Consider the following 27,584-nt stretch of genomic DNA (forward strand, 5'->3'; position numbering starts at 1 on the left):
CGTTTAAATCTACATATTGTTTTTGTATTCTGTCACAGGGGCCTGACATGTGTCGTGGCCTCGTGCGAAGGCCACGGAGAAATGTTTCTGTGTCGCACGGTTAATTAATACACATGTTGATACATGTGTACCACCACCCCCACCTTAACCCCCTGAAGATTGAAATCACCGCGAGCTTCTGTCTCGAAGTCTGCCGGTGTGGTATCGGCGTTGTTTGCAACGAGCCGGCTGTTGGGAAACCAGTTATTAGACAACACATCGGTCGGAGCACAGACAAATCGCCAAGAAGTCAGCGTGAAGCAACTCCGGGCTACTACGTTTTGCTCTTGTACTGCAGCAATAGGGTCATAAGAAAATGGGAGGGTTTCGTGTGGATGATTTTATAGCGGGGTGGGTTGGTGGTAAGTACTTTATTTATTTTGACAAGTCCTGTACCTAGAAACTTAAATCATGCAATAATGCTGTCAATCATTATTGTATTTATTTGTGTTGATGATCAGCTGAGATGCTGGAGGTGTGGCTCTCCTCAATGAGGACATCTCTGCGTTACGCTCGAACGAGATAATTATGTACCTAACTAAAGCTATGCACTTATACATATTATAAGTACAAAAGTCCAAGAAGGAGGTGTTCGAAAAAAGTTTCATTGGGACATTCTAGGGATTTTATAGTCAACAAATCACAAGTTTGTCCAACATGCCACCAATGCGTACATAACATTCAAAACTGTGTAAAACTTAAAAGTTTTAGATGAAAAGGTGGTCAACTCAGATTATTCTACTGTGGTATTACACATTCCCCACCACTATAGGTTTAACATTGCCAGACAACTACCGACTTACAAGTTACACACTCATCACCTTGCCTACCTTTGATCTACCAAGGACCTATAAGGCATGTTTCCAATTTCCCAACTTGACAGAATGGAAGCTGCTTTAGGGCTTGAGGTAACTGGTTGTACTGCTGGCTTTAAGTGTGCTATAGTTTGCAACCATGCAGATAATTGCTATTGTAAGGCACAGAAGTAGAACCCCCCCTGGGTGAGAATGAGCCAACCCGGGGTCAGAGGTGAACTAGACCACATGGAAAGCCTGTGTATAGTTTGTTCCACAGCAGAATAGATTCAGCTCCACACTACTCATCGTCTGGCCTCCTTGTCTGCTAAGTATACGGAACTTACACTGGTGGCAGCGGTGTTCGGACTCTTCGCCGTCCCTAACCACCGGACTTATTCGTCACCAACCGGCGGATCGCTGCGTTCGCCGCCTCGGCGGTACTCGCCCCCCTCCCCCCCTCTGGCCCATGTGCGTCTACCTTCAACTTCCCGGACCGCTACGCTCTCTTTCCTGTCAAGGTAAGCTGTCGGCTCGCACTGAACTGTTGAGAATTTGGAACTGCCCGTCACTATATGGCTACCGCTAGTGATTCTGTCGTCGTTATCGACGAGGACATTTCATTCAACTACAACCCTGTGGCTCGCACACCCTCGAACGTAATGGCGTCGCCCACACAGACGGGTCTCCCCCCGAGGTTTCCAAGTCCAGCTTCATTCCCTCCAGCTGTACCGTCGCAACCACCACCTCCTGGTACGTCTGTTACGCCTACCATATACACATCTCAGACCACAGCCCACCCTTCACTCCCAGCCCTGGGGCTAACACCTTCGACCCCTCCCAGGCCGGTATCGCACATCGACCGGCAACCACCACCTCCTGGTACAGCTGTTACAACTACCGTATACACATCTCAGGCCACAGCCCGCCCTTCACTCCAGCCTGGGGCTAACACTCACCCTCCCAGACCGGCACTCCGGTATGGGTCTACCACCCACCCCCCCAGGCATCCTCAGCCCCCCCAGACCACTCGGCCCACTCTACCTGGCCAGCCTCCAAGCTACTGGTACTATGCACCTACCGATCCAGCTGCAGGCTTGCCTGTCACCCGGTACCAACCTCCTGCTGTGCCTAGTCCCTCGTCTCCACCACACCTCAAAAACGCCCCTCCCAGCCGCCTTCCTTGGCAATGGCGACGAGGACTTCCCAGTTTGGCTGACCAAATTCGAGGTATATGCCGATGCTCACCTGTATGATGCGACCGTTCGAAGCCGGGCTCTACCGACTTTCTTGGATGGACCCGCTCTCACCTACTTCCAGAGCCTCCCCCAGGAAACCAAACACGACTACCAGCACCTCTGCCAGGCATTGTCACATGCGTTTTCCCAGGACAAGTACATTTTCAGTTTCCAACAATCACTGGCTCAAAGGAAACGCCAGCCAGGTGAGTCACTCATCGTGTTTGCCTCAGAACTCAAACATCTGGTCCGGCGGGCTCATCGCACATACAATGAAGCTGCCATCCAAGGTGTCACCTTGCAACATTTCATCCAAGGCATTGACTCTGCCACACGCCTCCGGGTAATCGAGCGAAACCCCTCCACTATCGATCAGGCTGTCGAGATCGCCACCCTGTACGAGCAAGCAGTGGCCGCCACTACCCCGCGTGAACGCTCAGTCAACGCTGTCCACAGGGACGACCTACAAGCCACGGTGACCACTCTGACAGAGCAAGTTTCTGCCCTCACGACGTTACTTCAGAACCACTTGTCACTCACATCAGGAGACTCCCACCGTTCAGCCTCCACTTCTCGGCCTCGGTCCACCTCCCCGTATCGCTCAGCAGACACCCGCTCTCGCTCCCCGTATCGCTCAGCGGACACCCGCCCCAGATCCCCATACCGTTCATCCGAGGCTCCCCGTTCACCGTATCGCACACGCGATGTCCGGTCTCCCTCACCGTACCGCACCTCGGATCGCCGTTCCCGTTCTCCGTCCTCTCGCCCCCGCTCACCATATCGCCCCAGCACCAGGTACACGTCGCCCCGGTCCGTCCGCTTCACGTCCCCATCTGACGACCAGGGAAACGACGTGCTGCTGGCCAGACGGGCCGACCGCCAGTAGAGCACCCACAGGCCCAAACTTCTTCTCAGCTACCTGGATCTCCTACAGCCCATGTTACCGCCACCCTTGACGGCCACGCCACACAGGTCCTCATCGACACAGGCTCGGCCTTGTCCCTCATTAGTGAAGACCTTCGTGACGCCATCCCGTCTCTCCGCCAGTCCCCACTGATCCCTACTGTCACTCCTGCCAAATCAGTCACCGGCCACCCCATTGATGTGCTGGGCATCCTGGACGTCCACATCTACCTGGGCAGTCGTGAAACCACTCACCCTATTCTGGTCGTCCGCGGAACTGACCAGCCAGCCATTCTTGGTTGGGACTTCTGCACTGCTAACCAGGTTGTGATCGACACTGGCCGGGGCATCCTTACCATGGGGGACACGACAGTACCCCTGCTCACGTCAACTGACTTTGTTCCCCGGCTCTGTCATGCGTCCGTGTGCCGTATCACCACCATTCCACCTCGTTCAGTCATGGCTGTTCCCATTTCCCTGAAGCCCCGAAATGGTGCTGGCAACACCCCCCATAACTATGTTGGTTTGCTGGAACCACGTAACCCATTGACGACCGTGGCCTTTGCCGTGGCCCGAACAGTCGCATCGGCCAGTCACTCCAAAGCTTACGCAGAAGTTACCAACACCAGCGATCAACCTGTTGTCCTCCAACCCAACACACCGATGGGCACGTTCTGGGCCCTAGAGGATGATGATGTCGCAGACTACATTGGCCCATCTACCCCCGATCCAGCTCCCACACACCCGCCTACTATTGACCTCCAGCAATCGGAACTCTCCCCGGCACAAGCTGCCCAACTGCGCAAGCTGGTGGACACATATGCAGATGTCTTCAGCGCCGGCTCAAGAGACAGGGGCCGGACTAAGCTCACCTCTCATCGCATCCACACAGGTGACTGTCCGCCCATCAAGCAGAGACCGCACCGCACACCGCTCCACCGCCAGGCTGAAATTCATCGACAGGTGGACGCCATGCTGGCGGACGACGTCATAGAACCCAGTCAAAGTCCCTGGGGCCTCTCCAGTCGTGCTCGCACGAAAGAAAAGATGGCTCATTTCGGTTTTAGCGTTGACTATCGCAAATTGAATCAGGCGACAGTCAAGGATGCCCATCCTCTACCGCGTACTGATGTCGTTCTCGATGCGCTGGCCGGCTCTGCCTTCTTCACTACCCTCGACCTGACATCCGGCTATTGGCAGGTGAATATCGATCCGGACGACCGCGAGAAGACCGCTTTCACCACCGGCCGCGGTCTGTACCAGTTCAAGGTCATGCCGTTCGGCCTTACCAACGCGCCGTCCACCTTCCAGCGCCTCATGGAACTGCTCCTGGCCGGCCTCGACTGGCAGACATGTTTGGCTTACCTGGACGACATCATTGTCTTTTCACGGACATTCCAGGAACACCTGACCACCTTGGAGGAAGTCTTCCGTCGTTTCCGCACTGCCAATCTCAAACTGAATGCCAAGAAGTGCCAGTTCGCACAGCCTCGGGTCCGTTTCCTCGGCCACATCGTCTCCAAGGCAGGAATTCAACCGGACCCGACCAACACAGAGAAAGTTCGACAATGGCCAACCCCAACTTCCACTGCTGAAATCCGTGCCTTCCTGGGCCTTGCGTCATACTACCGCAAGTTCATCCAGAACTTTGCCCACGTTGCGGATCCCCTGATAGCCCTGACAAGGAAACATGTTGCGTTCACCTGGGATGACGCCTGCCAGACTGCGTTTGACACCCTGCGAGCTGCCCTGGTTGCTCCGCCTGTGCTGGCATACCCGGACTTCACTGCTTCCTTGATCCTATACACGGACGCATCCAACTCTGCCTTCGGAGCCGTCCTGACCCAACCGGATGACTCGGGAGAACGTGTCATCTCATATGCAAGCAAAACACTCACCAAGCAGGAACGGAACTGGTCTACTTACGACCGAGAGCTATGGGCCGTGGTCTGGAGCATTCGCCATTACCGTTCGTACTTGGCTGGTCAGTCGTTCTCAGTCGTCACTGACCACAAGCCCCTGGTCGGCCTTAGCCCCAGTCTCATCTCCAATGACCCGACCGGCCGACGTGCTAGATGGGCGATTGAATTGTCTACATACGACTTCACCATCACTTATCGAGCCGGCAAGTCTCACAACAACGCCGATGCCATGTCTCGACGACCAACAACTGTGAGGGACATCAATATCTGTGCCGATGCAGTCCCGGCCACAGCTGCGACGAAACCACGACCAGCATCCCCACAGACCGTAACTCAGGCTGCACCACAGCCACTTACGCTACCCACAGCCGCAACAGGACAAGGGACCGCACCCAAGTCCCTACCACCCACGGTGGCTGCAGTAGATGACCGACCTAACCAGCAAGAGGACAATCCTGCCGACTCTCCGCTGACCCCAGACAACCTGCGCCGGGTGCAAGAAGCTGATCCTGACATCTCGGCTGTCCTCCAATGGAAACGTGGCCGACGAGGTAGACCTCCCTTCAATGCAGTTCAACATAGAGGCCGCTACCTCAAGTCCCTGTGGCACCAGTATCCCGACTTGACCATCAAGAATGGCATCCTACATCGCCGCTGGAGACCCAACTCTCGTGTCCTATTCCAACGAGTGGCACCCAAGGCCCTCGTTCCTGTCATCCTACGAGAACTACACAACGGACCCCCTCTGGCCATCTTGGTCCTGCGAAGACCCTACGGCGGGTGTACATACGTTTCTACTGGCCCGGGATGACGCAAGAGGTAAAGCGATGGTGCCGCTCTTGTACCAAGTGTGCCACCCGAGCGACACCAACTCCCTCCGCCAGAGCACCCGTGCAACCCATACAGGCAAGCCACCCTTTCGAAAAGTTGCAATGGACTTGACAGAGCTCCCCTTGTCCAAGAAGGGTAACAGATACTGCTTAGTGGTGCAAGACTTCTTCACCAAGTACACCAACGCCTATCCATTGAGGCGACAGGATGCCGCCACCGTGGCGCAAGTGCTCTTTACGCATTACATCCGGGAACATGGTGTACCTCAGTCTCTACACTCGGACCAGGGCCGTCAGTTTGAGTCCACCGTCATGAAGAACTTATACGCTGCCCTGGGTATCCGGAAGACCCGCACAACCCCATACCACCCTCAATGTGACGGGCTGGTGGAGCGGTTCAACAGGACACTGAAGGAAATGCTAACCAAATATGTCTCGGAATCTGGAGACGACTGGGATGATCATTCTCCCACATGTATTGCTTGCATATAACACCTCCGTGCACGCCTCGACGGGCTTCACACCCTTTTATCTTACGTCACGGGTAGGGAGGCCACCTTACCGGCAGACATACTCATGGGCGCCGCCCCTACCCCGCACGTCGCTGAGCAGTCTCCGGACCGCGTTCCGACAGGTGCGACGGAACGCCCAGTTAGCGAGCGGCAGGCAGAAATTGGCATATGATGCCAAGATCTCGCACCATGTGCCGTATCAAGCAGGCGATCGGGTGTGGCTGCATGATCCCACAACGGCGCGACAAAAGTTGAAGCCTAAGTGGAAGGGGCCATACACAGTCACGGACCGACTCACTCCGGACGGGGTCACATACCGCCTCCGAGATCCAGATGGCCGTACCCAAGTGGTACACTACAACAGGCTGAAACGATGTTTCGACCCTCCCCAGGGAACCACGCCCACCACTACGACAGCGAGAGGCCGTCAAGTCCGACTCCCACCCAGGTACGACGACTTTCTCGTAGGCTAGTGACAACCTCGTGAAACCTGTGTTCACCCCTCGATTGACGAGGGTTTGGAGTTGGACCTACTTTCACCCCTTGACGGACAAGGGTCGGACCGTTATGCGGGAACATTCTACTGAGTTGTGGCATCTGTATAACCAGACTTCTACCCAGCCCAGTGCTTCTGCCACCTCTGAACTGGACCCAGACCAGTAATTCTGCCACGTCCGAACTGAACTACTTCCTTCTTGGCAGAACTCTATTAATAGAGTACTTTGTTATTCATTATATAGTATACTTACTACGCAACTCATTTGTCGGTTCGTTATATTTTGACTTTACTCATTACATACAATATATCCTAACTTCGAGTTCATGTATTGTTCAATATATATATATATACCCTGTCGCACTGTTAACTTCAACGTGACTTTCTGTTATTACAGTATGTTATATGGTAGTCCTAGAGTATGCTATAGATACCTGATATATAACTTCAGGAGAAGTTTGTCCCCATCGTAAGGGGGGAAGAGTGTAAGGCACAGAAGTAGAACCCCCCCTGGGTGAGAATGAGCCAACCCGGGGTCAGAGGTGAACTAGACCACATGGAAAGCCTGTGTATAGTTTGTTCTACAGCAGAATAGATTCAGCTCCACACTACTCATCGTCTGGCCTCCTTGTCTGCTAAGTATACGGAACTTACACTATGTACACCAGGACCCATAGCCTGGTGACCAAACCTATTTTAGCTTAACTGAGTCTCTTTTGTCCTCTTTGCAAATGAAAGAGACTTGGCAGCTAATATGTACATTTTACTTCTGTTTTTACTGCAATTGAAGAGGCCACAGGCGATACCCAAAATTTTATCGTAGGTAAACTGGAAAAATTGGTTGACTGGTATGATATTTTCTGGTATACTTTTCTGGGCAGAATTGTAGCCCCCTGCCTGAGGGTGTAACAGTGTCCACCAACTACAAAATCACAAAAGAAACTTCGGTCTGAGACCTTAGTGCACCATGATGATAATGATAAGTTATTACAAGATTTATACATTTACTAATTGAAAACAATGAAATGTCTAAATCACAAATTTTTGTATTGTTTTTTTGTTCAGGAGGAGCAGGTGTATTTGTGGGATATCCCCTGGATACTGTCAAGGTATGGTTTGATCTCTTCTGTTTTTCAGAGATGAAGTTGTGCAATTTTTTGGTGTTTGTTTGCGGCTTTAAAAGTGAGTCACATTATCGTAACAAAAGTTTTGCTATTCCTTGAGACAAATGTACAAATGTCAGAGAATCCTTGTGTTTTGTCCAGGTGCGGTTACAAACCAACAAGAGTGGTGGGGCAATCCATATTCTAACCAGCCTGGTGAAGAAAGAAGGGGTCAGTATTCAAAAGGACTTCTAGTCTTCATTTCCAATTCTTCTGTCTCAATCTACATGTACCATTACCATACATGTACATCAGTCCATGGCATGCATTTTTATAAGAACATACACACCTACCTAAGTAATAAAACCTAAAGGACAATGCAAATCATCTTGCTTTTATCACCTTGAGTTGAAGTTACAGTGTCAGATTGTGTCAAAGCTACTCTCAACACAAAGCATAATAGCTGACAAAGCTCATCTCTGTATATTTCAGCCACTTGCCCTCTTTAAGGGTATGAGTTTTCCGCTGGCTACCATAGCATTTCCTCTGTCTGTGGCATTTGGAGCAAACAACAACTCCCTGAGGAAGATCCAGGAGTGGAAGTATGGAAGCACGGACCACAAGCCCAGCTACACGGACCAGGCTGCTGCAGCCTGTTTTGCAGGCTTTGTGCAGGCCTTTGTAGCCTGCCCCATCGAGCTGATAAAAATTAGGCTACAATCTCAGACTCATCGGGTTGGTGTAAAAGGTACTGGTAGTTTTTATTAATGCTTTCATCAGTTTTAGGAATAACATGATGGCTGAACAATGTCCTTTTTCTTTCTCTATAAGCAATGGCTCCCTATGAGCTAGAACAGGATACTGTGTACCTTCATCACTTGATATTGACTATACAAAATGTGTATCCCTCTGACAATGTGAATCTTATCACACAGCTGTAGGCAGTAATGGAATTGTCCAAGGAGCGCATTCCAACATGGCGGCTGGATACCGCGGCCCTTTTGATTGTATTGGCAGCATAATCCGACAGGATGGTTTCCTGGGGATCTACCGCGGTCTCTTCAGTCTGATTCTACGGGACGTTCCCGGGTACGCCTTCTATTTCATCTTCTACGCCGTCACGTGTGACCTCCTAAGACCCAGTAGTGGTGAGCTGGGCCCGGTACAGTACATGTTGGCGGGGAGTGTGGCCGGCGTGGCCACATGGGCCTCCTGCAGTCCCATGGATGTCATCAAGAGTAGGCTGCAGGCTGACGGGGTTCACCAGAAGGAATATAAGGGTGTCGTAGACTGTACTGTACGCAGTTGGAGGGAGGGGGGCCGAGGATACTGTTCCGAGGGCTGGGGGTCAACTTGCTCCGTGCTATTCCCGTCAATGCTACGACATTCCTTGTGTATGAGTACTCAATGAAACTGATGGCAGGTAAATTTTAAAAGGTTTACTTGCAACGATCTCAGTAATCTAAAATGTAATCCTAATATGGCACAGGCCAATACTTACCATACTCTACATCAGTCTGTGGGAAAATTGTGGGCTTTTCTGCAAAATAGCAAATTTGTTGTAAAATACTACATGTGTATGTCCAATATATAAATGTAGGTCTACACGGCCAGAATTATCTTTGAGTCTGATGAGAGATCCGTTGTACATGTATATTTGTTTTATAAAATTTTTCATGTTTACTAAATATCAAAGCAGACTTTCAGAATTGTATCTGTTCCTTGAGGTTCAAAGTATGCAGTGCATGTACTGTACATATTCCGTCCAAATTGAACAACCGGTCACATGGGTATTAATTTGGTATTCTCCCCCTAGTGTTCAGAAAACTCAAATGCTTTTCATTAGTAAAAGGAAAACAAGGCCATCAGAGATAGTACTGGAGATAAGGGAAAAGTATGTGATCTGAGTAAAGATACATTGTACCTTAAGTGCAATGTCAATGTAATGATCATAGTGAATTTCTTTACAAATCAGTGAACTTTTTTTAGTTTAAGAAGTTACAAAAGCCATTGAAAGGAAGCAATACAATGCCAAAGGCATATCATTAATGTGAACATATGCAGTAAGATCTTTTTACAATACATGTACTTAAGCAATTCAAGCCATAAAACAATCACATGACAGTTTGTTCATTGTTAGTTTTAATGTGTTACATTGTGGTATACCGGTAGTCTATTTAACTCTTCATATTGAAAGAGTGGAATACTGGTAGATCTAAGGAGACATTCTGCAAGCAAGTTGAAAGATAAAATGTAGTACTGCCATAGCATTAGAGATGGAACATAATTTCTAAGTAATGTTACATATTTTGTACCATATCTACACCAGACCAACATACTTCTGAGACCTTTTTGGTCAAGTGTGTTTATAATATTGTGACAGCATATCTTGGTCAATAGATATCATATTTTAATTGAGAATATGTAAAGATGATAATCTGATATTAAGTGATTCAAATGTAACTAATAATGCAGTTTTGTAAATTAAAAACAAGAACAAATTATGAGGTTGCTTTATCTTTGACAGAACAATGTTGCTAGCAAAAATTTAAATTAAAGGACTGAGCTGATATCGATAGTGAATTGTTTATGGAGCTCTTAGTAACATTGTGATATACATGTATTTGTAATCACAATCTGTTTCTGGCAATGTCAAAATGTTTGACAAAAGGGCAACAATGCACATCTTTTGTAAATACTAATTATATTAATTTACCGCATGATTTTTTAATTGTTCACAATATACTTACTATCCATACTCAATTGTACGTCTTACTCATGTACATATGGAATGTGTTCTTGTATCAGTATCTTGGCAACTCTACTTAATAATGATACAGTTTGACTGAGAATAACAGTTTTGCATGTGCAATTTGTACTGTAAAATCTTATCTTCATTCTGGATGACTACAAACAATGGTGACTGTCAAATATTTATGCAAAGCAATAAATATGCAAATGAGAAGTTACAAGACTGTTATCATCATTTGACCCTATGCAATCATCGATGTTATACATGTATTTATACTATGGCTCAAGCGGTAGACCCTACAATGAAACAATACTAGTATTCTACAACATCAAAATGTGTGAAAAATATACTAAAACAATTACAAGAAATTTCGTCTATCTCTTCTTGTTCCTTCTCGACCCCTACTGTTATGGAAGTTACTACATGTAGTATACAAAAATATGAATTGTGAAAGAATAACATGTATTTGCACTAAATTAAATTGGATATCACCTAAAGGTATGTTTGTTAGTAACAAATGTAAAAAAAAAACAACCTACAACTATGTTATATTTTTCTTAAGTGCCTCTTAAAAGACCTGCCAATTTCTGTGACATCAACAACAAAATTCAAAGGTTAATGATTGACTTATCAAACTTATTTGAAATAAAAGAAAGCTGGTCATAAAATGATTTTTCAACCAACTGACCAACCGATCAACCAATCAAATAAATGCCAGACTTACAATAAATGGTCACATATGATAGTGTATCAAAACAATCATTCTGCCTTGCGTCAGCAAGATATGGACTGGTTAAGAGTGGTCATTGATAAACATTGGGTAAAAAGACACTCATGAAGTGTACGTACATGTACATACACATGTTTTGCTTGACTAAAACTCATTCTTCTATTTTGAGGTTCAACAAAGTACAACAATGGAAGCTTCACTTTATCAGCTGCTCAATGTCACATACATTGTAGTACCAAAATAAGACTTTGTACATTCTTTTTTAATACAGCCTATATGAAGATTCCTTTTTGTACCTCAGTATAGTGACACAAGCATGGGCAAACAAACCCTGCTTCATACATCCTATGCGTGCCAATGACTGGTGTTTTGGAATAAGGCACATGACATCTTTACTTCCATTGCCATTGTCATAGCCTCCATAGATAAGAATCCTCCCATTACAGACAGCCATTCCACACAACCTTCCAACTCCTGTGTTGGCTGCAACACTCCAGGAACCACCACATTCACTTGGCTTGAAACACATCACTTTTGACCGAAGTCCAGCAACGTAAATGTTACCGTTGAGAGCTGCAGCTGCAATACCTGCACCTCTAACAGGCATGTCCTTCTGGGGTTGCCAATGGGAGTCGCCTGGCTTTAAGCGATATACAGTAGAGGTCTGCTTCTGATCTGCATCATACCCACCTATCACATATATGCAGCCATCTAACACTGCAATGGCATACTTGCACCTTGCCTGCGGGAGTGCAACACCTTCTTCCCAAACATTTTCTCGACGGTTATAGACCTCAACAGATGTTAGAGCAGGAATGGTGTCATTTTTGCCACCAACTGCATACACTTTACCATTCAACACTGCAAGGCTGTGATCATATCGCTCTGTATTCATCTCATGAAGTGTGGAAAAGCCTGTGGGCCCAAGTTCCTGCTGATACAGCAAGACACGCTTGCCAGAAGACAAAATAATGTCATTTGTGCCCAGAACAGCAGCAGCATATAGTGGAAAACTATCAGTGCTCTCCCTAAATCTGGCCAGAACCCCATACCCATTGTCCACTGTTATGCAGTGGGAGTAAACTCTAGAATTGTTTCCAACAGTTTCTTGTTTCTTATCCCTCCAATGACCACTACCTTCTCCCTCCAACCACTGGCACGGCGAGGATGGGTACGAGGTGACTGGACCTCTCCTGGGAACAGCTGGAACTTGCGAGTTTCCATCATGATATCTTGGCAAGACTTGCGTACAGCATCGTTACCCTCCACATTCTCCAAGAAGTACAATCTGTCCATGAAGGGGAACCTGACCAGTTCCATCAGCTCTTTCATCTCCTTCCTCCTCTTCCTGGTGTCGTGGTTGATCCAGGCCATCACTGCTGTATACACAGTTTCTTCTGAAGCATTGAGGCTGTCAGATGAGATGAACGTGATGAGCTGGTCCTTTGTCAAAGAAATGAACTCTGGTGTTTTGCTGACTGCTGCAAACTCCCTCAAAGCAAACCACCTCGCTTTCTTCTCCAGATGTGGGCAGGACAGCATGTTGCTTATGTGCAGCATCTGCAGACAGTTTTCAGCATTTAGATTTTTGGATATGAACTTCACACATGCATCACGCACGGGTTGGATCTGGAAGAAGTTGGCCGCTTCTAGAAGTTTCACAGCATTATCTTCTGTGATGGTGATTTCTGATGTATACGCATAGTCAACAAGAAGCTGCATGGCATTACCATTGACTTCATGAATAGTTACCTTATGCTCATTGCTCTCACGATGTCCATTGCAGAACATTGCATGAAAGTATTCACTGCAAGCAGCCAGAACATTTCGGTGGCAAGGGATCTCTTTTCCAGACACACAAAGGGTAACATCAACCAGCTGGTTGTCAGATCGCAGTTTTTGCAAGCGCTGCAAGAGGGAGTCTGCATGTGGATCATGGCAGAAGTCAAACGATGCCTGTGATCTCTGCAACCCTGCCATCATTTCTAGTCCTGAAAAACAACAAGGCATACATGTATGAGAGGGTCTGCATGCCTATTTCTGTGAGCTGTAGCAGGCCTTAATTCTATATACCCCGGTAGCATGTTACTACTACATGTATGATTTCTGAATTTCATCGTTAAAAATTATTGATAAATTAGTCATATCCTGAAGCTGAATGCCAGATTGCGGTATTGTCACTACAGTCCAGAGGGTCTGGTTGTGTCACAATGACACCCATTATGTAGAATTTTAAGAACAGTCAAATGAACTTGTTCCCAAAACCTTTTGCAAGAACAATTTTACCATTAAGCATATTACAATGTACCACCGTCCCTTCCCCAATATTCATTGATTGCCAAGATTCCCTCATGTAGACATAACATTGCCAGTAATACATGATTTCTAGACACAAGATGACAATTCTCCTAGATAGTCCCGCTTTTTCCACCAACCCTGTTGTATAAGACTCCTTGGTCTGAACAAGGACATTGTACACAGAGTCTGAATGACAAAAAGTGTAGGAATTTCGTTGAATCATGTTAAATGTTTTATAACCCTGTGCTTATAACGTAATATGGAAGGGCAGAGTATTAGTTCGTTATGCAAACGGACGTCGAGGGTTCAAAATTTCCCGGATCCTTCGTCACATGGTTTTTGGGAAGATTTACTCACTGAATGTACTCTGCTCCATATAATTTATTTTCCAGCCACCTCCCGAAGCCTGGAGTCAGGACAGTGGTAGAGGCTATTACAGGATCACTTAGCCGTGGACGACCGGCATTATCATGCAAAAAGGTGTACCAGAGTCGTCCACGGCTACATACGGCTATACAGGGGTTTGGGTTATGTTAGGTGTTACTGTAGTATTCATAGGAACTGTACCTGGTTTGACAGGGAAAAAGTACTACGCATCGTCTGTTCGGATCGGTAACTAGAAACAGATGGACGAAGACTGCGTTCCATTGTTTGTCAGAAAATCACGCAGTTTCTTTCCTCAGTTCCGACAAACTTCATATACGTAGGTTTGTTTGGTACTATAACCACATGTATTACCAGTTGCTTCAATAGTTTTGTGACAATTTTGGCAATCCAGAGACTTACCGGAGCTGAGTCGGGAATAAACTGCAGGCGACTTCCCTCATCAACAGCCTGGCCGCAAAAGAGCGGGAAGCTGCCAAGAAGTTCAAAGGTCATAATTAAAAAAAACAAGGATAAATATGCGGGATAAAGACAGCGAATATAGATGTAGATATATGAAACATTAATAAAAAGTACTGAAGTCATAGCATATGCATGTAGTATGGTTTAGAAAAAAGTATCTCATTATCCTGGGTTTATGGAAAAGGCTGGGTGCCAGGCGGCATGGGCCGGCTAACCAGGTATCTCCCTGGGCTGGTAGCCAAATGAAAGCTGTTGTATTTCCTCAGACTTCACCTGGCGTCTGTATAGACCCGCGTTTGGACTCAAAAGGATTGCGTGAACATCACTGAAATTACGGATGGAGATCTTCCTGCCTGGAGGTTCAAAGGTTTTGGAAGATACTATATTAAAATTTGAGAGGGGATACTTGCTAGGACTATATATGCAATAAAAAAACACCATCACAGAAGATAATGCTGTGAAACGTCTAGAAGTGGCCAACTTCTTCCATATCCAACCTTGTGCGATGCATGTGTGAAGTTCATATCCAGCAATTAATCTGACTGCAAAATACTGTCATAACGAAGCCAGACCGTAAGGACTACATTACTCTACTCTACTCTACTCTAGTCTACTCTACTCTAGTCTAGTCTACTCTACTCTAAAAGATGCTGCACATAGGCAACATGCTGTCCTGTCCACATCTGCAGTAACTTAGTTGTACATTTTGTAGTAACATAACATGAAACACAACAAGCCCATAGTGTTTAACAACTTTTCAAGATAAAAAAAACACACCAAGCTATTATTGCATAACTTTTATTAGAAAAATACATATAGTAGTCACAAGTCTACAACCTTAAGTTTCATCCAATAAAAGGTTTATAACAGGCTGCAAGTCAGAGTAAATTGTACCAACAGCAGTCGTATTTGCTAAGATGGATTCACGGTAACTGCAGCTATATGGAAAAACTTTTCTAATTATACAGCTTGTGTATCAGTCAGAGACTGGTAAATCATATTACAGCAAAATCAGTAAACTTTAAACCTGATCAACTCAAAACTATTTGCTTTCAACAGTGGTTCTGAATGACTAGGTCATCATTTGGGCTAAATAAAATAGACACAAAATAATACATTATCAAACAGTCCACAATGTAAGACATCTTTATGTCAGGAATGCTAATGACAAAAGAGAAGAAAAAGAGTGTAACACTTATAACTGCAATAGAATAGTCTCAAAATTATTTCAGTCTATTGAAGAGGGCACTTGAAATGTGAATTCTACAACAGGTTCTAGTACTTACACACTAATAAAAAGGCTTCCTATGAATATAGACTTTGATTGAACTTTACTAAACTTGCTTTCCATTACCTAAACGTGTTATGTCGTACAGTTTGTTGACAAGAGGTCAAAGCTGACCTCTGCAATGTTGAATGGTTCGTGGAGGGAGTCGGGAGAAAGAAGGGAGGCAAGTCCACCCTTCTGTTGGTTCTTCTTTAAGAACTTGGAGATTTCCTTCCACCTTGCCTGGGGGGAAAAGTTCATTCTTAATTACTAAGCTATATTGAGTTAAATCATTTTAATCAAATTGAAATATCATAACAGACATAAAACAAACGCTGTTGGTCTGGCTGATTGTGTGTTAGGATGCTACTACAATTTGTACTTTTTTGTATTCATCTGCTTAAAACATTATATTTATATATATATATACATACATGTATATATATATATATATGAGTCCAATTCTGCATAACACAGACACTTGTTCTCTGAGATATTAAGGAATCCTTCTGTTTTGGTGGGAGGGTTGCTACAGGCCTGGTTAGAATAGGACAGTCAAACACCAACTGCAAGGCCATCTACAAACTTGACTAAACCGTAGCAACAATTTTCAGACTTTGTGAACTCACATCCATGACTGACATGTCCCACCACTTGTACTCAGGGAGTGAGGAGGAAAACAGCAGGGCATAGGCCGTCTCCACAAACACCTGGGTAAACAGGCCCTTCATCTGCTCACTGTCACGCTGGGGACGACACAGGGATGGGCGGAAGTTAGCAATCAAAGAATGTATAGGATGAACATCAGCTCAGCTTCCCCTGTAAACTTTGTATGTTACTTTAGCATTTCAATTTGCTTGTTATATCATAGTTCTTCTCTCATGCTAATATCACTGACTTAACTCACTTTAGTGGTATTTCTTGTCAAAAAAATTAGACCAATATGTAGAATATTAAGAATCTTAATCTCCATTTTCAGTTGAAAACAAATGCCTTCCAATTCAAATTTTACCAATTGTGTGGCAGATAGAAATGTGTAATGCTGGACAACTTCCCACCTTGTTTGCTTTTTTCAGGGTTTTCATTTTCTCACCCCAGGCACTCTGAAAAGAAAACATTTACACAGATGCAAACTTTAGCAATGTTAAACAAAATTGTTATATATTGTGTACAACACTCTATTCATGTTCACTCATGATGTTCTGCATGAAGAAAAACAGAGACTGTGCAATATCATACTAATCTGTTGCTTTTTTTTAATCAACAAAACCTAGCTTATAATCACTACTGCACAGACCAGGTTCATGTAACTCGCTATTTCTTTGCTCGTATTGGAATAACTCTGTGGCCACAATTGGCATCAAGATACAGCACTACAATAGTACTGTTCCATATTATGTGTACAGATCAATATATCATAAATTTGGCTCACTCTGATGGCATCCATGATGTCTGTCTGCATGATGGCTTTGGGAAACTGGGCCAGCACAGGGCTGTGAATGAGATCTGTGCAGACAAGAGACATGTTAACACTTCATCAGAGTCCTACCAAGTCACAAACATAGATATACAACACTTGACAGCATCTCATCTAAAATTGCTTTGATATTAGTACAGAATCTCTCTCTAAATATGAACCATTAACTTTTAAGCTGAATTTCAAAGTTTGTGCATGCAGTATTATATTTTCTTCCAACAGTATTCAGGCATGTTGATCAGATTTACACACCATTTTAACAGAATTATACAGCACAGAGAATGAAACATATTATTGATAGGTTTCTTTAAAGGCAAGGACTGGTAGCAAATGGCACTTGCTTCATCTGCTACAGTTCTGCAGAGTTTTGCACAATTTCAGGTCATATTTGTCATTCCAAAATATATTTACATACGTACCTGCAGTGTACATGTTCAGCCTGTCCTTTAGCAGAGTGTCAGCTAGGATCTGTCGATAGTACGCTGTGAACTCTGCATAGTGCACACTACTTACTAGTGTGTCCGGCAACATGCTGGCATGGAAAAAAAATATAAGATCAACATAAAGGAGAAACCACATGTCATTCTCAAAAAAATCTTGTTATCATTCCTGCAGTACTGTATGGTCAGATCTCTGCAACTCAACTGCTTGCAATCTAATGTAATTAGTTTGTGTTCTGCAATATACATGTACAAAAAGTAATAACCTGGTAGCAACTCTATAATAAGGTCCATATGTCTTAAAAAGATAACTACATGTATTATAAACTATAACGACATTAAAAAAAGACCTAGGACAGATTTACTCACTCTAAGATGTCTTTTCTCTCTTTGTTGGGAGTTCCAACCTTCACCATGAGATGAGGCTGTTTATTGGCTGTCAGCAGTGACTTAAAGCGACTACCACTTGCTGTTATGCATTGGGAAGGGGGAGGGGATAATAAAGTAATGCAGGTCAACTACATGTATGTGTACCTAGAAGCCAGGACATGGAATGAGTTTTACCCTTGTAAATCAAATTTTGAATTTGCTACTGTTGTATAATCATTTGTATGCTAAGCCTACAAAGTAAAATGTAATTATTATATTAATCTTTTTCATTTCAAGAAATCCTTAGGAAGCAAACTACTGAGTGTCTAAATTGTTACAAGAACATCACAGAATTTCTGTGTTCTTAACACCACAGATAAGTGAGAACATTGATCACTATGATTTATCAAATTTAATGTGATGTTAACACATACAGTGTATGTACTATTTTGTTGTTTTTTGTTTGGTGACAAATAAATACATGTAACTATATTTTGATGTGGCACTAGTTTAGTTCCTTTGTTCACTTCAACTCACAAAATTCAAAAGTTCTAAATTGAAAACAAAAATGCATATATCACTGGACTGTTTTAGCCTTTGCAAACAGTCTAAAAAGTGAGCTGCTCCAACATTGCAAAATGTAAAGCTTTCCCCATGAACAAAGTGCTGCACCACAACCACACTTTGGTGCCTCACACCTATGGTACCTGCCTGAAAGGTTTTTGTGTTTTGTTTTGGATGTGGGGTACTTGGCTGTTAAAAGGAGAATAATATGATATTTAGTCAGTGTTCAACTTCAAGTTAGCATCCATCTTTTCATCATTTCCACTTTCCCAATCCCTGCTCCCCATTCACCAATACCCACTTCCCCAGTGTAAAGATATGGAACGAAATGTCACTAATCTTAGCACAGCATTGCATAATTCAGACACATTACATTAGACACATTGTATATCAAAAGAGCTGTGCATATACAATGTCACGTTCTTAATATAAGTCAAACACTGCATATGTCTGTGTTAAATAGTTGATTTGATTTAGTATATAAGTACTCTAGTAATAGTATATATGAAAGGAAAAAAAATTGATAGAAAGTGGGAGACTGTGAAAGTGCACGCAACAAGTGGTGGTCAGGCCAAAATGCAAAGCTGACAGCCAACAGACATATACATACAGAGTAAGGTGGTCATGCATGGTTAGAACTTATACAAGACGAACCTGTAGGAATAAACTAAGGAACAGATATGTTAGCTCACTTAGCTGAGAAGTTAACCCAAAAGAACAGTTTATTTGCTTGTGTTAGTTTAAAGGAGGAAAGCAAAATGAAAAGTCAATGTACAAATTTCTATATGTGTTTGTGTGCTGCTGTTTTTTTAATGACTGACTTACTTGTGACACTGCATCATCAAACAGTATACAGTGCACTGCTATGCCTTTGAATGAATGAGCTAAACATTCACAGCTAACTGAATAGGTCCCCAAGTTACATCTGTACTGTTTCATTTGATCACACATTGTCGTGTGAACAGAGAACCAGACTCAAATTTCAATACAAAGACATACACCTGAAACCAGCGATTTAGATTACAAAGTCTATTTGAATGTCTAAAACTGGCACATGATTAGACAAGCTCACCTGTTCTGGATACTGCAGGGTCTACCTCCACTCCCTTCTCATAGGGAGTACCACCGTTTAGTGTACAGTCATAGGACCTGCACAGATAATTGACAGTATGAATTGGTAGAATTCAAACCTACATTTACTGTTCTCAATGTTGTGACTTTATATATATGTTTGAACTACGACAATGTATCCTTCTTACAGCCTATCTTTTTTGAAGTAGTGTTTCTTGTGCTAATCGGTAAAGAGCCTAATGCCAACAGCTTTTAAGCATGTAAAAAGTACATGTACGCAATTCAGCCTATGGCTGCAATGTACTTTTCATACCTGATCAATTAAAATGATCCAATAAACCATTCATTCATTCAGAAAAGTACACTGTGAACCTGTCAAAATGTTTTGCTTCACCTCAAAATGTCTTAAGCCAATGGAATAATTTAAAAAAATCATGTACAGTTCAGGTGTGAGATGTTGAACTGTTACTTACTTGTTTGCAATAGGGCTGCCATTGTCATCAAACAGTTTGAGATGGGCCCAGCCACAGCTCAGTTCACCTTGCTCTCCAGTTTTCTTTTAAAAAATTGAAAACAAATGATGAAGACAAAATTACATATAAAAGGATTCTGCATGGATTCTGCATATTCTTTTGCGGGTTTGTCTGGAATCAACATACTGCCCCTACCCCTTAGACATGGGAAAACTTACCGTTCTGACATAGGTGACACCCAATTCAAAGAGTAGACCTGTAAAAACGAATGATAACCTATCAATGAATCATCAACACAAAGAGCAGTACATGTATATGAAGATAAATAAGACCTATGACACAAAGAAAATACCCATTTACTGAATGTGTTGTACATGATATTTTCAATAAAGATGTGAAATGTCTGTATTTGTTCTAACCTATGTTCTGCTCCATGTTGTTTGATCTGACAAAACATTCTCCATCCAGAATACTTGGCAGCATTCCCTGTACCTGAACAGACAGTGACAGTTGTAAGACTATTTCATAACATTTCTTCATAAAGCCTTTATAAAGGGTGAAACCTTATCTTTGGTATACACACATAATCTACTGTAGTAAAAGTTCACACATTTTATAAAAGAATCAAATTTAAACAGCAAGATACTGATACAAGTACTGATACTTAATTATTAAGTTGCACTATTAGACAACAATCATCAATCTGTATATTTTTTGGCATTGAAAATGGTAATTGCACATCATAATTAATGTTCTTACGTGGCAAAGTAACAATTGTTGCAAATATTTTGGAACTCTAATTTTGTGTTTTTGAGTTTTTGTACTTGCCCTTGGGTTGAAGGTCCAGGTCTTTGGTTCCTTCTCAAGCCACTTGGCCTGGACTGTGTGAATGTTACTTAGAACCTGTTCACAAAACAGACATTTCATGAGGAGTCAATAGAGTGAACACAAAAATATATAATGATAATGATTTTTATTGCATTCCATGCCAAGAAGGGCTAAATGATATGTAACAAAAGAGAAAATTTTTAGCAAGCCATATATGTACGTTAGATTAAATCTACATTAGATACATGTAGGACATAAAAGCCTTTGAACTTATTTTTGATACATGCACTATCATTTGACAAACGACTTCTTCAGTGTACCAAATTCTTAAGTGGGTGAAACTTATTTAAGAAGACAAGTGAAGACAATAGGGCCTGAACTGTGTGACTGTACAGTGTACTTCTGACAAATGAAAGAACTAACATGGAACACTGAGGCTTTGTGAAAACATAACTATTAGATTATCATAAAAATTCTAGAATTGTGTCTGACTTTGACAGATTCTGAAGATAAACATTGTGCTGTGACTATGTATTCTGACAGCAAGCCATACCTTGACACCATCAAAGAGAGCTACTCTGACATGCCGGCTCTTTACATCTAAGGCTGTAGTAATACACAAAGCAGTGGTTAGACTGTTCAAAATGCATGCTGCAGTGTCTATGCTTCAAGTTTTAGTATCTATTGACATTCAGTAAACAAGAAACACAAACACGGTTTAATTGTGCATTAAGAGGCAAGAGATTGGGCTAGAATGGTTACCATACCTGACCCAGTGTCTGGTACCGCCTTGCAGTTCCACAGAGTGAATGTTCTCTGGATACGGACAGTCTTGGACCGGATCTGAAGAAATGCAAGACAGTGCAGTTATTGTTGCCCTGAGGAAGGTGACAGTCACCAAAATGTGGAAGGTAAACACCCACAGGTTGTTGAATGAAGAATCTTCTTACCCAGGCTCTTGCCAACTTGATGGAATTATTCTCGGAGGCCTGACATACAACACCCTGCTGGTAACGGTTGCAATTCTTTTGTTGAATTGGTTTTCTGGACAGCCACATCCAAAGAGTACATTTCTACATTCTTAAAAATCAAAAAGAATACAGCAGTTTGTGTCAGCCTGCCTTTGAAGGAAACCAATTGGAAGTTAGATCTGTACTACTGAGGTATAGAGCTGGCAGGTAGCCAGTAGTCTCTCTAAATAGCCTGAAACACAGCCACAACTGAAGCAAATTGCAGCCTACCTTACAGTCTGTTGGGTTCCAGTGCAGGTCCCTAAATGACAGGTGAGATTCACTCAGTTTGGGGTAGATGTAGTGTCCTGTGGTGTAGGTCTCTGCAGAAACAGTAGATACATGTATCCTAACACTGCTATCACAATGCTTTATAGCTTGTGCTGACCCACATTAGTTCTTTTCATTAAAGGAAATGTACCACAGTAGTTTCTGAATATGATATTACAGCCCTTTGAATGAGTCTGATAAGATTTTGCTCATTAGCTAATGCATATTACTACAACATGTATAAGTAATAACAGATCAAGTTCAAATGTCCTTTGGGGTAATTTGCATGCAGGTACAGTCAAAAATGATAAATACATGTATAACAACAACAATATGATTCTGTATGGATAACACAGAATACCATCTGTATCTGTATCTGTATAGCCGGTATAACTGCCTTTCGGCGTAACACACCAGCTGACCATATACACATTTACTGTCTACATGCATACAGATTGCTTACATGTAAGATGTAATGAATAGGCTGAAAACATATTCATTTCAATGTATACATATTGGCTGTGCATTCATTTCAGCACATACACTTATGTACGTTAAAACTCACCATCCTCCTCTAACAGCTTATGGAGTGTGGAGTGCCTGAAGCCTGATGGGATACCTCCCATGGCAGACAACACATCTGTGACTGATGTCTGGGGAAATGAAATAAAACATTGGCACATAACTCACAAAAATCTGGACATTACATATTATCTAAATCAAACTATGACTATGAGTCAATGAAACATGTGCTGAGCCAACAACTTAGAAGAAAGCAGTCAGAGACTTGGCACAACTCCCTAACCATTATACTTCTCTGAGATCAATCTAGTCCCACAGATAAAAATGGCAAAACGTAATACATAACGCCCTAAGGATGAAGAACTAGTAACAATACAAAATACATGTATACAGAGTCTGATTCTAAAGGTGTCATGATGTACTCAACTACAAATGTATGTAAACAATTACAGATGACTGCATTGAGTTTAATCTATCCTTCCTAGTTGGCAAACCTAAGATTATTGTAAACTCCCACAGCATGGATATCTCACCTCAGTAAAGGCTTTACTGACTTTCCTCCAGAGTGATTTCCCGCTGCTACAATTTGAAAATATAGAATATTTAGATACAACATGCAAGTACTTGCAATTTTCAATTCACAGCTCAATTAGCATAGTAGAGCGCAATCTATACTATACATGGCCTAGTATTTAGGAAGGTTGTTGTCATATAGTATATCAGCTACAATTTCCATAGGGATTCGGAATTACTATTAGACAGATTATTACACAGAGTTAATAATCATAAATCTATAGGCAGGACATTGGAAACGAGACATGGACTTACGCTTTTGAGGCATCTAGATCTTCTTTTTCCTTCCTCTGCAATAATTATTAAAAGCATGGCAGTCAAAATCATGTAAAATTTATGATGTAAAGACGAGATTCAATTATTGATATGGCATTTCAAACAAGCCTGAAAAAATGACGACAAAATGCTAACAGTCAAGTAAGAATTAACTTGAATATATTGACGTACAAAATGCTAACACTCAAGTAAAAATTGACTGGAACTCAAATAAGTGTTACCTTCTGGGGAGTGTACTTCATGATATTTGTCATACACCTGTAAGATATACACAATTATGTTTCAAAACTGTTCAAACTACAAAAGAAACTGCTATACAGAAGAAAAGCACAAAGTTCATTGAAAACTATCATTACATTCAATCTGTATACTAGTATCTGATTTGTATTGTGTCTATTGATAAGCACTTTTAAGAATGCAAACACAGTGTTAAGAACATACAAGAATAGGCATGTAACAGAAAACTGCAACATTAGTACAACTGAAAGAAGAAACAAGCCAGTGACAGTTCACAATTTTAAAGAATGAAGACTTTCGCAACATGTTGAATTAATATTAATTTAAGCAAGGTGGGTACAGTGAACAGTGAGTAACAATTTGGTTCTTCTATATACACTGTACAGTAGTCACCTGTAGGAATGTACTTGGTACTATTCCTCTTTGACCATTTTTGTCCTCAGCTAACCACCAGCCATCTTCCCTATAGCAAAAAGTAAGAACAAAAATGTACTTGTTGAACAAAACTAAAGCAAAACTATTTTAGGAAGCGAAAGAAATGATCATATCTAAGGACTATAAGATCGTAAGTAAAATGAGTAGGTTGCCTGAATACCGTACAGTACAGAATCCAATGCTATCTTCAAGTTCAACAAGACCACATCCCCCATGCCATGCATACCATCTGAAGTCTAGTGACACATATACATCGTGGAAATCATAAGCATCATAGCAATTTACCGATTCTCCACTATACTGAGGATGTCTCCTTTCTTGAAGTTGAGGTCACCTTCTTGTTCCCCCTTGAAGTCAGACAGGGCCTCCCATTGTTGCAACTATGGGTGGGCAAAACAAGACAAAATGTCAGATGCTAGTGGCAACAGCAAAAGAATAAAATATCAGATGATTTGTTTATTAGTGGTAAGAAATGGCCAGCAACTGAAACTGAAAACTACATACAGTAAAATGCCCTCCTGTCTAGATTTTCACATGGCTTAACAATAACATGCCAGGTCAGCAAGTGCAGACTGTATTTGACTTAAAAGCTTTCGTCTCTATAACCACAGTACTGATAAAATACAATGTCTATTTTCCTATTGGGAAATAAGCCACAATACATTAGCACTATCCAAGTCAACAACCTTGCCAAATTGTATATTGATTGCTATCATCAAAATGGGAAACTCAGCCAAACACAGTAGATTTGCTACCACAACAATAAAGGTAACTGATTCTAGCAATAACTTACTGTGTGATCTTTTACTTCAGTTGTGTCCTGCTCTTCTTCTGAATCTTCTTCATCTTCGTCTGAATCATCTTCCTCACTGCAATGACAAGAAAATGGGCAAATCCGTCATTCATGTATTCACAAAGCTTAGAAAAGAGATAATAAGAACACAAAAGAGAGTAAGGTGTAATGATGTTACTGTAACTCTGGAAACTTTCACAGTGGTTCTATTTTTTTGCATTTTTCATTGGTGACCTCTCAGTTATGTAACTATTGTAGAAACGCGTGAAAATCTGAAACTACGCGTGAAAAGCTTCCCTTTCCCCTCCTACTGTGACATTAAACGATTACTAAAACAAGTGGATTTACAGTACCTTTCTTCTTCAGAGTCCTCCTCTGACTCATCATCATCTGACTCTCCCTCATCCGTTTCCTCTTCTGAATCCTCCCCAGTCTCTGTGTCGTCTGTCTCTGTAGCTGACTGGGCTCCTCCCTTCTCCTGCACTTTCCTGTACTCAGGTAGAAAAGGCATACAATTACACATTCAAGTAACATAAAGGCGTGCTTATTTCTTAAAATGTGTCATGTTAGTGAGTATTACAACTGCAAGCAATGCAGTTTATAAGTTCTTATAACAGCTACCATATTTAGGTGCATTTATGCAAAACAGCACTATCAACAGCACTTTGCAAATTCAGTAAACACCATCCATACCTGAAGTAATCTTCTTCTACCTCATCAGGCTCCAGTTTGCTGATCAGTTTCTGTAGTTGATCCTACAGGAACAAGCATTAAGATATGGTTTCTTCAACTTACATGCTTCTGCAATGATCGGCAATCATTATCACTTATTCCAAATGGTGGCCATCATTTACCTCAAGGTTTATTTTTTAAGTCTAGAGCTGGTACAAATGTACTGCTTTGTTTTCAGACTGACTGCATACTGTATTATTTTGGCAAAAAAATCTAAGAAATACATTAAGACACGACTGTCCTTACCCGGAGTCCGTCTATCCGTTTCACTTCATCTTTCTTCTTTCTATCAAAGTCTGGTATTTTGATTGGCTCATCTCCCTGGAAAAGAAATCAAATTTCCTTTCTTTCATTGCAAAAACGTTATGAAAGAGGAAGGAGTTTCTGGGAAAATTCAACACCATATTTGGCAACTCTGTGCTTAAAGAAGATTTTACAAATATAAACAGTTGATATAATTGTACCTTTCTTAGGGCTGACACCTTTTTATGCAAAGAGTTTGCAGTCTCCTTCAAACTGATGGACCTGAGGATGTAAAAGTATAATGGTGTACTAGTATGTAAGGATAATCATCATTGAATCAATATAATAAATATAGCAACAATGTAGAGTGTTGCTCATATATGTATCTATACCAGCAGTAAATTACATTTTTACCTTGCCAGTAACTAGACCTATGTATAGATAGTGTTCAGCATCAAGGACAGATGTGTCTATCTATTTATAGATAGAGTTCAGCACCAAGGACAGATGTGTCTACCTATTTATAGATAGTGTTCAGCACCAAGGACAGATGTGTCTACCTATTTATAGATAGTGTTCAGCACCAAGGACAGATGTGTCTACCTACTAGTGTTCAGGACCTAGGACAGATGTGTCTACCTATGTGCTTACTATTACATGTTGTGAAATAATAATGAGGAGAGGATGCCTACAGCATGCATTGGGTATATTTCAAAGATGACATAGTCAACTTACTCCCTGTACAGGTCAGATAACTTGGTAGTTCTCTCTGGGATGGTGGTATCATCCAGGAGGGACTGAGCTTCCTGACTTATGTTATCTACCTGCAAAAAATAACCTTATGATTATCAAGGACTATTTTCAAACAATGAAATGGCTATACTACTGTCAATGTGACTCAGGTAGACAAAATTATTAGAAATACAGTTTTTGCAAAGATGCAAAACTACAGTTAAGAATAAGATGAGACAACAGTTTTGATTTTATGCATGGTCTCTTTATGAATGAACTTCAACATGCATTTGCAAGGGATGACGGTCTGGTTTCACCAGGCTACAAAATTATGGCATTGAACATAAAATTTGTATGTATGCATGCTTGGCGCGTCCTATATTTCTTGGTGTAACTGTAAATCCTAGCTCTAAGGCTAGGAGCACCATGTTTCTCTCCTGAATTCAGTGTTTACCTTTTCTGAAGTTCACACTACAAAGACCCCCCCACCCACCTACCCACTTGTTGTCATGGTCAAGGCGCGATTTGTTCACTTACCTTTCTCTTCAGTTCATCCCCTTCTCGCTGGGCAGTCTGTAACGGTCCCTTGTCTTTAGAAGGCATTATGTGAGCAGAGGTTTGCTTCAGAAATGCCAATATTCCTTTGAAAATCTTTGTTGTTTTCAAGCTCGAACTAACAAACAACAATCAGCCGCCATTTCCGGAAACACAAGGAATGACGGGAAGTTTCCAAAGTTAGAACAGTTCATTATTCCCTAGGTGTGGTAATCCGGTAATATAATATGATTATTGAGAAATCCATATTTTTT

General features: G+C 42.4%; 3 protein-coding genes and 1 pseudogene across 3 annotated transcripts; 1 reads left to right on the forward strand and 3 right to left on the reverse strand.

Moving 5' to 3' along the window:
* Positions 1 to 37: 37 nt before the first annotated feature.
* LOC109474930 (solute carrier family 25 member 48-like) lies at positions 38 to 10,802 on the forward strand. The gene is given in 6 exon segments (XM_019775425.1): positions 38 to 401; positions 7,800 to 7,843; positions 8,000 to 8,068; positions 8,330 to 8,585; positions 8,773 to 9,150; positions 9,153 to 10,802. Coding segments are annotated over 6 exon segments (912 nt in total). The 5' UTR covers positions 38 to 355; the 3' UTR covers positions 9,272 to 10,802.
* Positions 10,803 to 10,898: 96 nt separating this feature from the next.
* LOC109474939 (kelch-like protein 24) lies at positions 10,899 to 12,233 on the reverse strand. The gene has a single exon (XM_019775436.1). It carries the CDS (start codon positions 12,212 to 12,214, stop codon positions 11,582 to 11,584), a length of 633 nt encoding a protein of 210 aa, XP_019630995.1. The 5' UTR covers positions 12,215 to 12,233; the 3' UTR covers positions 10,899 to 11,581.
* Positions 12,234 to 12,359: 126 nt separating this feature from the next.
* Positions 12,360 to 14,495, reverse strand: LOC109474929 (annotated as a pseudogene).
* A 762-nt stretch (positions 14,496 to 15,257) lies between these two features.
* On the reverse strand, positions 15,258 to 27,509 carry LOC109474953 (nephrocystin-1-like). The gene is given in 25 exon segments (XM_019775452.1): positions 15,258 to 15,973; positions 16,360 to 16,476; positions 16,789 to 16,833; positions 17,163 to 17,236; positions 17,627 to 17,739; positions 18,017 to 18,116; positions 19,653 to 19,729; positions 20,125 to 20,207; positions 20,343 to 20,380; positions 20,544 to 20,616; positions 20,953 to 21,027; positions 21,506 to 21,558; positions 21,720 to 21,795; positions 22,194 to 22,285; positions 22,798 to 22,885; positions 23,583 to 23,615; positions 23,786 to 23,861; positions 24,561 to 24,655; positions 25,069 to 25,144; positions 25,422 to 25,556; positions 25,762 to 25,823; positions 26,047 to 26,121; positions 26,265 to 26,325; positions 26,779 to 26,867; positions 27,313 to 27,509. Coding segments are annotated over 25 exon segments (2,019 nt in total). The 5' UTR covers positions 27,379 to 27,509; the 3' UTR covers positions 15,258 to 15,826.
* Positions 27,510 to 27,584: the final 75 nt, after the last annotated feature.

This window comes from Branchiostoma belcheri, unplaced genomic scaffold, assembly GCF_001625305.1.
Source record: "Branchiostoma belcheri isolate BF01 breed outbred unplaced genomic scaffold, Haploidv18h27 scaffold32, whole genome shotgun sequence".
Lineage (NCBI taxonomy): Eukaryota > Metazoa > Chordata > Leptocardii > Amphioxiformes > Branchiostomatidae > Branchiostoma > Branchiostoma belcheri.